General features: G+C 43.4%; 1 protein-coding gene across 9 annotated transcripts in view; it reads left to right on the forward strand.

Moving 5' to 3' along the window:
- Positions 1-12,509, forward strand: part of ralgapa1 (Ral GTPase activating protein catalytic subunit alpha 1) — a 65,707-nt gene that overhangs the window by 34,583 nt on the left and 18,615 nt on the right. For all 9 annotated transcript variants that reach the window (XM_088647527.1, XM_088647528.1, XM_088647530.1 and 6 more), the window contains 6 exons: positions 1,935-2,853; positions 6,786-6,857; positions 6,947-7,070; positions 7,829-7,984; positions 11,148-11,306; positions 12,135-12,262. In XM_088647527.1, the coding sequence (XP_088503653.1) occupies positions 1,935-2,853; positions 6,786-6,857; positions 6,947-7,070; positions 7,829-7,984; positions 11,148-11,306; positions 12,135-12,262 (1,558 nt within the window). The remainder of the gene's footprint in view (positions 1-1,934; positions 2,854-6,785; positions 6,858-6,946; positions 7,071-7,828; positions 7,985-11,147; positions 11,307-12,134; positions 12,263-12,509) is intronic.

The following is a 12,509-nucleotide window of genomic DNA, read 5'->3' on the forward strand; positions in this document are numbered from 1 at the left end:
TCTCCTCCCGGTTCCTCTGTGGAGGCTCGAAGGGACGGCGTTCTTTACCGCAGGTCTCCATGGCAACTCCCCCGCAGCCCCCGCGCGGATATTCTCAAAAACGTGGAGTGTTCTTCTGTCGCCGTCCTCTCAAGCTGACCCGATAGACCGATCTGAGCTCATTTCAATAATGGGGAGGGAAATGTTGTTGTGGGATATATGAGCCTTGATGCATTGCCCAAATGAGAGGCAATAAAGTAATAAAGTTAGAGGAGTTTTGTCAGTATAACACAGTGATGCGGGAAGTAAATGATCACCGATGGGACAATTTTAGGTGATGAAGGGGCTGAGCACACGTATTTTAATAACCCTCAGCCTCTCTCTCAGCCTGCGAAGTACAGTAATTGCGAACGTGTTCCTCGGTGTCCGTTGTTTCAGTAATGCCATGGAGGAGCCGGAGTCGAGCTGTGGTCATTGTTGAGATACAAAGGATCTGCCACAGATCTCAACGGGAGGAGCAGGTGGGGGGCGGGTGGACACTAGCCTGCACGGGGACTAAGCAGTTAAAAGCCTTTTAAAAAAAAATCAATTCACACTTTAACTTCACCCTTAGAATTAAAAGCAACATTGAGACTGGCAGCAAAAAGAAAATTGAAACAGATGAGCTTAATACTTGTAGGTAGCTTGTCCCATAGTGCTGTTCTCAGCCTGTATTAGGCTTTCTCCTCATGCCTCCTTAAGGGTATTAAGGACTAGATAAATGCAGAATCGTTCCTTTTTGCAGCGGCTGTGTGTTTAACAGCAGGTGATTTTGTGGTCTGTAGTGTCTACGTGCTGCTTTTTTATCAAGAGAAAATTACTAATCATTGTGGCCTTGTGAGAGGCATGCTTCTTCCAACTTAAGCACTTTTTTTTGGCAGAGAAACCTGAATGCAGAGATGTCCTTAATAGGCTCAGCCCCGGGATTTGACAAGTCTAATTGTTGAGTATTAAATGGAATAGCTATAATTATTCAGTTTGTGCCAAGTTGCGATCAAACAGATGTACATTTTTTATATACTGTATATTTTTTGTTGACCCTATTTATTTGTAATAATAGCAGAAAATGTTTTGTGTATTTCATTTGTTTGAAAGAGCATGCCTAATGTAAACGCTATTGTCTCTTTTTCTGATTACATTTCATATGACATGGGAGGGATAGTACTGATTAGAGCAGGATATGTTAGGAATCTGTAAGGGCAGAGAATTAACAGCAGTCATGTCGGTGTTGCTGTGCCTATTTACTTCATCACTTGCTTAATGCTTTCTGGCTGTCTTGAAAATTGAAATTAACGATGAAATCCTAATGATTTCCCCTTGCCCCTTTGGTTAGAACTACCAATCTATGTTAGTGGTTTCTCATTTTTCTCGGATAGACGCATATTTGTTTTATTGAATTTTGCAAGCGATTTATAAACTGTGAAAGGAGAACATTTTTCTGTGTTACTGGATTAACGTTCATAGCTTCCTGGTATAGATTTTTTCTGTGTATCAGATTGTAATTTTTAATTGGATCCCTTTAGCCCCTGGTAGTTTAGCCGGACAGAGTAAAGTTAAATGTGATATTATGTGACTGCAAATTATGAGCTAAATGGTACTGTGATGCCACGTCATAACAAAGTAATAGGGCACACCCATAAAAAGTCATTTTGTATTATTAGACAGCACTCAATACACTGTGTAACTAACGGTATCTGCTCATCTGCAATCACAAGGTGCTCTTTTTGGGCCTTTGTTGCTGTTTTGCACCCGGGCCACCCAGTTTTAGCCACGGTTTTCACACCTTGTCAGTACGAGCATGAGTCGATTTAAGGCCACGCACCCTCTTCCCAGTGCTGTTCCGGCCCCAGGTGGACATGTTTGATGGCAGCTCTGGAGGAGGTGCGTGTTACAGGACCGTCTCTGTTCCTTTGCAGTGAAAAGCCGCATGCAGCAGGGCCTCATCTCCATCGCCGCACGGACGGTGATAACGCACCTGGTGAACCACCTGGGCCACTACCCCATGAGCGGGGGGCCGGCGATGCTCACCAGCCAGATCTGCGAGAACCAAGACAACCCTTACAGCGAGTGCCCCGAGCTCTCCACCGAGCTCTTCGAGAGCCCCAACCTGCAGTTCTTCGTGCTGAACAACACCACCCTGCTCTCCAGCCTGCAGATCCGGGCCGAGGACAACATCCCTGGGGGAGGCATGTCGGCTGGCCTCACCACGACCAGCTCGACCGTGCGGATCATCGTCCGGGATATTTCCGGCAAGTACTCCTGGGACTCGGCGATCCTGTACGGGCCGCCACACTGCAGCCAGCCTAGCCAGCCGCTCCGGTTCCTGGAGCCCCAGCCCCGCCAGGACGAGCCGGGCGATGAGGAGGCGCTGCAGGAGGAAGACGGGGGCGAGGCGCAGGAAGAGGACGTGGAGATCCTAGAGGAGGAAGACAGCGAGGAAGAGGAAGGGCTGAAGGACTTCATGGCCCCCCTGGCCAAGCGGAGGTGCAGGGAGGCGGTGCCCTCCTGGGACTCCCTGCGAGACGACGAAGACGCTCTGGACGAGATGCTGCAGTACCTGGGCACCACCAGCCCCGAGTGCCTGCAGCGGGCGGGGGTGCCCCTCAACACCCCGCCGCCGCCGCCCGGCTGCGTGTCGGAGAAGCAGGAGAACGACGTCATCAACGCCATCCTGAAGCAGCACACGGAGGAGAAGGACTTCGCTGAGCGGCGCAACAACGACCTCAACATGAGGGCCATGGAGCAGGAGGAGCCCGCTCCCACGATGCCCCAGTCCGCCTTCTACTACTGCAGGCTGCTGCTCAACATCCTGGGCATGAACTCCTGGGAGAAGAGGTACGTGCCTGGGGCCCCGCTCTTTAACTCTTCCCCGCAGCCGCTGAATTCCAGCGCTGCCCTCTCCGTTTGTGCCGCTTTTCCTTTTAAACCAAACTGAAGGTCTTCTGTTTTCAGACTTAAAAATAAACAGAGTTTAACGACAGGAAATTGATTCCAGTTGTCAGATCACGTATACGCATACCTTAGCTTTGTGCAACAACCTGAAACTTTCAGGTACCATAAATAATATTATTGCTAAACATATGCCATTCTAATCTGCAAGCGACCAGAATACAGAATACGAATTTTTGTATAAAAATGCATTAAGTCCTGTTCTACACCTGCATGCTTTGGAAGCACTGGCCTACCTGTATACAAAATATACAAAATGCTTTTAAATCTAGCATTACCACACACATTATATATATAAAAAGTATTGATAAAAAGCAACCAATATGTTCAGCCAAGTACTAACATAGTATGTAGATATTAATATCAGGTAACATTTGTTTATTTAATATTTCGGGGAGGTGTTCCTTAAAACTTTTCCGTGCATCTTTTTTTCTCCACCCTGGGCTGTTTGGTTGTCACGGTATGTTTGTGTCTCTTCTGTCTTTAAAATTTTAAATTTTACAGTTGGCTCAGTGCAGTCAGTATCTTGAAAAGATCAAGTAAACTTGACTAAAACTCGGATGAAATATCTGAATATGTCTAGTCGATCGTAGCTGGAGGAGATAGAGGCGTTCTCACCTTTAATTGAATAGAGCTATTTACTTTTATAATTCCCATTTCACTGGCAGTAACACAGTACTGGAGTGTTGAGGTTCTATTCAGTTTCCTGCAACAAAAGACATCTTAACAGTTTGCTTGTATATAGAGATGTAATGAAAGGTGCATTATTTGTGTAGCAGCAGTAGTACATTTACTCATTACTAATATGCAAACTAAAAAAACACATTACTTTGAAATCCCACAATATGGGGTATTATATAAAAAAAGCTGGAGAAAGAGGGCTGGGGGCATTTTTTAATGAAGCATTGTCCTGCCCTTATTCTCTGGCATCTTTGCATTATTCATCCACAGTGGAAGACTAAGGCATTGCAATTCGTGTGTATTGTGTGCATGTGTTATACCATGCTTTCATGCTGCTTTCAAAATAGCTTACTTTCAGTGGAGAAAGCGAAGACCATTACATTGTAACGAGGTAATAAAGAGATCTTCTCAAAGGAGGGGGTGGGGTGCAAAACAAAAAAGAGTTGCTATTTCGTATCGTCAGCTTCCCTTTGATGTCCTGAAACACCACAGCTTCCTGCCAGCCCTGCAGCCCTGCTGGTGGTGCTTGGCCAGGTTTTTATCCTCTGCTGGAGTGAACATGAGGAACTCTGATATTCATCAAATAAAAACAGATTTCACTGCTGTGCTTTGGAATCCTGTGTGCGGAGCGGCGCAGAGTGTGTAGCTGAAGCTCCTAAAGACTTAGGCCCAGCAGAAAGGTTGCAAATCCGAGGAGGCTGTTTGGCCACCTAGCCTGTTTGGATTGAGAAATAATAAATAACCGAGAATCAGATGGGGGTGAGGAATCATTAGAATTTTGTACGGCCATGGGTTGACATCCGACATGCCTCCCAGTCAGATCAGCTTGTCTTTTAACGTGCAGTTCATTCCAGGAAAGGGGAAGGTGTGACAAGCCTCTCGGGTGCCTGGGAAACCACAGGAGTCGCCACAGTGCTGCGCCATTTTTTTTTTTGTTTGTTTCACTGAGACATTTTGTTTTCTCACTTCTGGAGACATTGAGGTGTTTCTTCAGAATATGGAGGAGAGTTTGACGTAATGTGCCATGTCCCCTTACAGCAGCAAATTTAGTGCATCTGAGCGCAGTGTGTGAATTAAGAAATTTACACTTGACTTTAGATATGTTCTTCTGTTTCATAAGTCCTTGTGAGGTCCATGCTCCCTGGCTCCCAGCAGAGAAAACATTAGGATCTTCATGGTGATATGAGCTGGAGGAAAAAAAAACCTTTGAAATGCCAAATAACAACCGAAAAGACCTTTTTATGCGGACACCACAGACAGGCCCCTATCAGAGTGCCACATTTATATTTTGGGTTATTTGTATCCTGCAGTTGCTGTTCTGTTTATAGAAACATGTTCTTTCCTCTGGACCCGTGATAAAAGCAAGCAAACAGACAATTACCTAAATGTTACTTAATTACGGTAAATCTGTCTTAAGGTGGGATTTGTCAGTCAGTAAGTTGATAACTCTCTGAGTAATCACTTTCTGTTGATCCCAGACTCCTGTGTTCCTTTTTAAATCCAAACCTCAGGGACTGCTCAACGGTAGTCTTGTTTTCTCACTCTGCTGCGGAAGTGAGTGTTTCTGTGCAGTTTGAGTAGATTCTCTCGTGTGTCCCCATGGGCAAGGAGGTGACATTTTAATATTTTCATAAATCCTAGTCGAGTTTTTTTTTTCTGTCATGCAAACACATTTCGTGTTGGTTAATTAGTAGCATGTCATAGAAGCCTGTGATTTTCGAGGGTCTCCGTAATCCTCCCGCATAATGAGTTGATTAAAGCTTTAACCCTTAAAACTCTAGGATTCTATGGGGCAGATGAGGAGGACTATCAGCACTTCAGTAGGAAGATGCCTGGAGAGTTGCCACCACGACGTAGGGACCTTAGCCACTGCAAAAAATGTGGTGACTGTCAAGAAGGGCGCTAACCTGACCTTCTGCGCCCGCCAGCACATTAGCACTCTGTCAGCATCAAACTATGCAAATTGCATGAAAATAATATGGGGAAAAAAAGAAATTAGGGGTGGGAGTGGGCAGGGATCTGGAAGAAAATGAAGCGCAAAAATGAAAATGAGATATTGCCTTACTCTTGGGCAGGTGCAGACCCTCTGAATAATTTACACCTCCCTTATAACATGCAGACTATTGTGAAACCAAGTAATAAGGGGTTTTATAGACACACACACCTTCCTCCAGTGAGCTATCATTTGTCATTTGTCTCTGGCAGCTGTTGGACTGAACATTATTAATTTTCAATAGCAAACACTTGTTATATTTGAATTACATTTTGCTGACCCTCCCTAAGGCACAGACATAGTGTACCTACCGCGTTAGCTCTGGCACCTTTTCACCTCCTGGGTCTTTGTCCCCCTGGTAACACTGACAGCAGTGAAGCTCTCCACTGACCACCTTGCTAGCTCAAGTTGGCAAAGAAGTAGCTGTCTTTCATACTGACACACCTCTGCCACAAGGACCCTCAACAAATGAATTTTTTGTTTTGTTTTGCAGCTTCTCCGACATCCCTGACATTTTTTGTTTTGTTTTAATCTTCACACATCGTGTTCTTCTGCATTGCCTCGAAACGTTACTGCTAAATAGCCTGATGCCCATTCGTGGTGACTCGTGTTGCCATGGTTGAGGCTCCTAAACTGTGCACGTTAAGAAGCCTGCATGGCTGTTAAGATGGCAGCTGGGCCTGTTCAAAGTAATTGCCCACCTGCGAAGCAGGTTACATTTTGCATCCCCCGTTTTTGCACTGCTCATGTCTTGGCATAACCCCTGGATCTCGTGTCGGTTCCTCGATGTTGGAACGTTCCTCTGCGCTTCAATGTCAAGCTGAGCTGCTTTCTTTCTTTCTCACATGGGGGGCAGGTTATATATTGAGAGGCATTAAAAAACAGAATAGGTGCTATTGATTCCAATATTCAGTGGTTGTGTTTTTAAGGCCTCTCAGTTTATAAGGCAGTGACCAATTGTATTAAACCAAAATAGTTTCTGATTTGGTTAACAAAAAATGTAGCCCTGTGTGTTGAAAGAAATTGTATGGCTTTGTGTTAAAACAGATCTATCAGGAAGGTCTAACTAACACTTCTCCTGTTTCTAGAAGAGGTGAAAGCTTTATTCAGGAATTAGAGTTGTTTTTGTGTTTAATTTTTACAGGAGTAGTTTCCACCTTCTCAAGAAGAATGAGAAGCTACTAAGAGAACTGAAGAATCTAGACTCCAGACAATGGTAATGTCAGCATATCATTCTGGTCAAAAGTTCTGTTGAATGAAATGCTGTTGTTGTTGTAAATTAAAAGTTTATCTGTCCCTCCTCAGTCGGGAAACACACAAGATAGCAGTGTTCTACGTTGCTGAAGGACAGGAGGACAAACACTCAATTCTGTCCAACACCAGCGGAAGTCAAGCTTATGAGGACTTCGTCTCAGGGTTGGGCTGGGAGGTAGGAGCCTGATTGACAAACCCTCTTTCACAAAATTACACAACAGATCCCTTGTAGTAATGATGTCCTGTAGTAATGGTATTCTGTTTAAACAAAAAAATGTGTGCAGATTGGTGTAAATGTGCTCCTTTATCTCCAATTTGGAATCAACCATTTTTTGTGGCACGCTTCCTTCGGCTGCAGAATTTCCCAACCCATACCCAGTGCCCATATGATGATAACTGGGGACGCTGTGCGATGGGAGGTACCGTTCATTGGATGAGACGCTTAACTAATGTCCCCACTGATCGGTCATTTTACTTCCTATGGCACTGCTTGTAAAAGTAAGGATGTTAACCCTGTTGTCCTGGCTAAACTCCACTGTTGGACTGTACAGTTTTGCTTTCCTTACGTTCCTCCTTAATTCACAGGGTCAATGAGTTTTTCACTCCTCCAGCAGATCTGCTGGGTATTGGGCTTGCTGGCACAGAGTGAGAGCTAAGCATCATCCGTTGTGTGATCACTACCTGTATCCTGTATATAAAACCTCTTGTCATTCTTTAGGGTAAAAAACACTGTAGAAATACCTTTATTTTATTATATATTATTAACTAAAACAACCATATAAACTGAGTGGGAAATATGCCAGGATAGAGTTCTTGCATGTTTGTTCTGCTTCGTTTCTACAGACCTTTGTCAAAGCAGCTCATTTCTGCATGCTTTCTGTTGCCATAAGGAGAACTAGGCTTTGATGGTTTTGAACTTTTTTTTGCATTCAGGTTAATCTGACAAACCACTGCGGCTTCATGGGGGGGCTTCAACGGAACAAAAGCACAGGACTAACCACTCCTTATTTTGCAACGTCTACTGTAGAAGTCATGTTTCACGTTTCAACAAGAATGCCCCCAGACTCTGATGATTCTTTGACAAAAAAGGTGAGTAAAATTAATTTACCACCAGATTTGTTTTTTTCCCTGAATGTTTTTCCTAGGGCCCTGGCCATTTTGTTCTGCAGTACCATTTTTAAATACATTTTTTTACACATGAAAAGTTCTACAGAAGTCATTTAGTTCAGCCGACTGCTGTTATTTCAGCATGCATCCATTTGCACAGGTTGAGCTCAGATGCGCTAATGGATAGCAATCAGTCTGCACATGTTGTACCCTAGTGACAAGCGACCTGCTTCCTATTGTTGTGACTTTCACAAATGTTCTCCAAAGTTTAACTGGAGAGAGCTTCCCTGCTGAGTTCCTTTTTCTCTTTGGGGCATAAGGAAGAAAAGTCTCGAAGATCTCCGGGATTAAAAACGTTGCCGTACTGCTGCTTAGGCAAATTTAGCATTTGAACAATGTGAAGTCTCGGTTTTTAAAGACTGCGGTGCATACAGCACAACGTCCTGCAAACAGGAGCAGACATGAGATTCACTGCTAAAGGGCCATTTTCTCTTTGGCAGCAATCACCTTCTTTTTAATTATCCTCTCCCAATTTTTCTTCTCGGACAGCCTGGACAAAGCCTTTCCTCCCAGTCATGCTAACTTTATAGAGATGCTGCTGTTCCGTTCTGATTATCCCTTATAAATGCCTTTCTGTATTGGTATTTTTCTTTGCAGAAATCTAATAAATTCCGCATTAACAATAATGACTTCAGCTTTGCTGGTCGGATATCGGGCCTGGTGATATGCGTCCCAGTTCAGAATGAACAATTGGATACCATTAGGCTTGTCCCCTCGTTTCCTTCTACATATATCTTTGGAGGTGATAAGGTGCTAATCCGTTCAGCAGACTCATTAATGAGCGCAGACAGGAATGCAATATTGAAAGGGGGAGGGAACTGCTTGACCTCAGAGGGAAGTTCAGGGGACCTAATTGGATTATAACCATCAGTCAGTACAGAGAAATGGCCTTGCCTGTAGCTAACCAGAGCCATCAGTGTCGTCTTTTCATTTTGGATCTTGGGTCCGGGAAACAGTATTGCAGACAATGGCATAATTAGCTGTAATAAGCAGACAGGGTTAGCTGTGAGGTTTAATTTCCCTCCTGTTGTTTTGCATGATTTATTCAAGAGGGCGTTTTTAGTTTGCATTTGGCACGGCTTTATTGGGGACTGATTTAAAAGGTTTTAAGAAGATACAGAAAACATAGTTCCGTGCTTTTAATGTGGAACTTAGTTTCCTATTGTTCTTTTGTATCTCTATTACAACACGGCTTTAGTTTTCTAATTTGTACTGGGGCTGGAGGTCACATTTTGTTCTGTCGTCTAAACAGCTTATCATCCTGTGCTTTCTTTGTCTGTTGGATTTCAGGTGTCGGTGTATCTGTTCATTTAGTCATTCTCTATTTGTTTCTGAATACTTGGGTGGGAATTGGAGGAAGAGCCTGCATGTCTTAGCCTGCAGAGCACCAGCGCAGCCCTTCTTTTGTTCACTGCGAGCATTAAGATATAACTCGGAAGATATTTGTGCAAACTATGCAGAGGAAAGTGCTCCAGCTTAATGGTCTACATGACCGAAACACTTAAGAGCAGGGGCGGGCAAACCTTCTACTCACTCCTGTAGGTTTGAGAGACACCTTGCAGTTAGCACCTGATTAACACCTGCACAGCAGCATGGCACTGCAGGAAGAGGGCTGCCCACACCGTCCCTAACGCATCCTTAAATTAATGTTTTTCTGAGAAATACTCTTCTGTGTGTTACAAACTGACAAGAAACAAGATTTATGGGACTGGTTGGTTTCATTTAAAGACTTTAAGGAATGACACTTTAAAACAGATGAAAGGAATTTGTGAGAATCCAAGCTGCACTATTTCAGATTTGGTGCCCGATTCCCAACCATTGATTCAATTTCCTAAACGAAATGCTTGGCTTATCAGTGACAGCCTGGCTTTTATTTGCCATCCTTCATTACGTCAATTTTCAGGGGTATCAGGGAAAACAATCTGCTGTTCAGCCATTTAGTCACCACAGTGCATCTTCAAGGCCTGTCCCAGACCTGGAGGGCGACTCTGTAACTTGCACAGCACATGGCTGTAATGTATCCAAATTAGATTTGACCTGTCCCCCTGGTTAGGATTATATCATGACTCTGTAGGATTAAATGAAATTTGACCCGGTGGGGGAGACGGTATCCAGAAAGAGATCCACAGATAAAACCCTTAAACAACGTTAACCAGACACTAAAGTGTGTCAGCGCATCCAGCAGGCACAGTTGGTTTATTTATTGTTTGTTTTTCCTTGTGTGTGCACACACGGAGAAGACAGGCCACAGAAAGGGTAAAATTGTCCCTTTCAGGACTGACACTGTTAAATTATGTCTGGCCCGGCTATGATTGAGTATATACAGCAAGATGGATGAGGGACATCTAGACTGGTCCAGTTTGTCTCTTGGCTGTCATGCTTCAAGGTCAATGGAGACAGTCCAGTGTTGACAAAACTGTTTTTTCTTGCGTTTTTGGCATCAAGAAATGTGTATGTACATGTCTGTCTATGTATGTGTTAAGAATATTATCTCACAAAGCTTGACTGTATTATAAGTCCCTCTTTTTATAATATGATTATTTTAAGATTTACTCATCTGCTCTCTGCTCTAGTCTACCTGCCTGATTAGTTTAGTTTTAGGCTGTTTAGTTTATTTAGATAGATAGATACTTTATTGATCCCGTGAGGGAAATTGCATGGAATTTACATTCCATTCAGGTACTGACCTGTTTTCATTTTCATTATTCCCAGACAGTTCTAAGGAATGAGTTTTACACTGTGGTATCCTTTGTAATTAATGGTCTCAAATACCAAAAATGATAAATGTATTTGGTAAAATGTGGCTCGCAAATGAGATGGACAATTACAAGTCTTCAATACCGGAACATTGCATGTCAGCCTGCACACAGCAGCATCCAGGAAGGGCCTTTGCCTATTGCACTATTAATGGAAGTGTTAAGTCCCATGGTCAAAATATTGTGCCTCCTGGGAAGCAGAAAGTTCTAGTGTCTTTTTGCACGATGTATTGAAAAGCTTGTTTAAAAACATTCCCAAAGTTCTCCTAAAAACAAAATGCCTAACCTTTCTGTGTGCCGACTCAAAGGACCAAACTTTTGTTGTGCAGCTGAGGCACCTGGGTAATGACGAGGTGCACATTGTGTGGTCGGAGCACTCCCGGGACTACAGGAGGGGGATTATTCCCACGGAGTTCGGAGACGTTCTTATCGTCATCTACCCCATGAAGAACCACATGTACAGCATCCAGATCACAAAAAAGCCCGAGGTACGGCATAGCCCCTTTCACCCTTTCAGAACAGGGCTCTAGGAGCAGGGAGCTGTGTGTTGCAATTGAAGGCTAAATGTTTAAGCCTCTCTGAAATTGTCAGCCAGTCCAGTTTTGTCTGGAAAACTAATGGTCACATGTTGTGACCATGAACGTAACGATCAGAAGTTTTGAGTAGTTGCAATGATGAATGATAGATTCTTTGCAAAGCTAGTTTAAATGATTTTGGTTATTCAGGTTAGCCAAATATGTGGGATAAATGGATACATAAGAGCAGTTCAATACATGCATGTACGTGCAATAAATTCTACCTTGCTCCTCAGTTATTTGCAACGTAATTTAATAAATAAAATGTCTCGAATCAAATTCCGGTATTGGAAGATAAAATGCAAGCTTTCCTATTCTGGTTTATCCCAGTCTGCGGAAATGCAAAAAGATAAGTGGATAAAGACCAGGGAGGTCTGGCAAGTATAAATGCCAATTCATGTACTAAAATAACATAATAATGACATTTTCTTTGTAAGGGATTGTTTTTTTCTGTATTTCTATGCACATCAGGAACCATCTCATCTTGAGTCACATGTATTAAAAATCCATTTTAAAAAAATATATATAAACTATAGCAGTGTTTGAATTTTTAACTTGGAGAAGTTTGAGAAGAATTTTTCATTTTCTGGAATTCGAAGCAAAAAACTTTCAAAAATGTGCTTTTGTCAAATGAGGCGTCTCCACCTTACCTCCAAGCATGTTAACTGTCATTTCTTCAGTACTTTTAACTTGCAGGAGTCGCAGACCGGAAACCTTTCTGAGTGGTTTTTCATCAATTAGGTCCCGTTTTTTGGTCCGCTGTTTGACGGTGCCATCGTGGATGAGAAGGTTCTGCCCACGCTGGTGAGGGCCACAGCTATCAACGCCAGCCGGGCTCTGAAGTCCCTCATTCCCCTCTTCCAGAACTTGTATCCTTTCTGTCTGCATCTTCAACACTAAGCTTCCTGCCGCGGAAAGGTAACACAGGGGTAGTTTCCAGAAAGGTAATTTAGCGGTGCTTACTGCTACTGTACTGTTGTGCATGGTCTTCTTAGACCCTTCACGGACACAGAGCAGATTTCAGTGCAAAATAAAGGTATTTCCACAGTGTTATCAGAGTAGAGCTCTCGCCCTTCTGCCCACCCCTGTGATTGTTACAGTTGAACTGTGAAATAT

Source organism: Lepisosteus platostomus, chromosome 10 (genome assembly GCF_059453375.1).
Source record: "Lepisosteus platostomus isolate fLepPlt1 chromosome 10, fLepPlt1.hap1, whole genome shotgun sequence".
In the NCBI taxonomy this organism is placed as follows: Eukaryota; Metazoa; Chordata; class Actinopteri; order Semionotiformes; family Lepisosteidae; genus Lepisosteus; species Lepisosteus platostomus.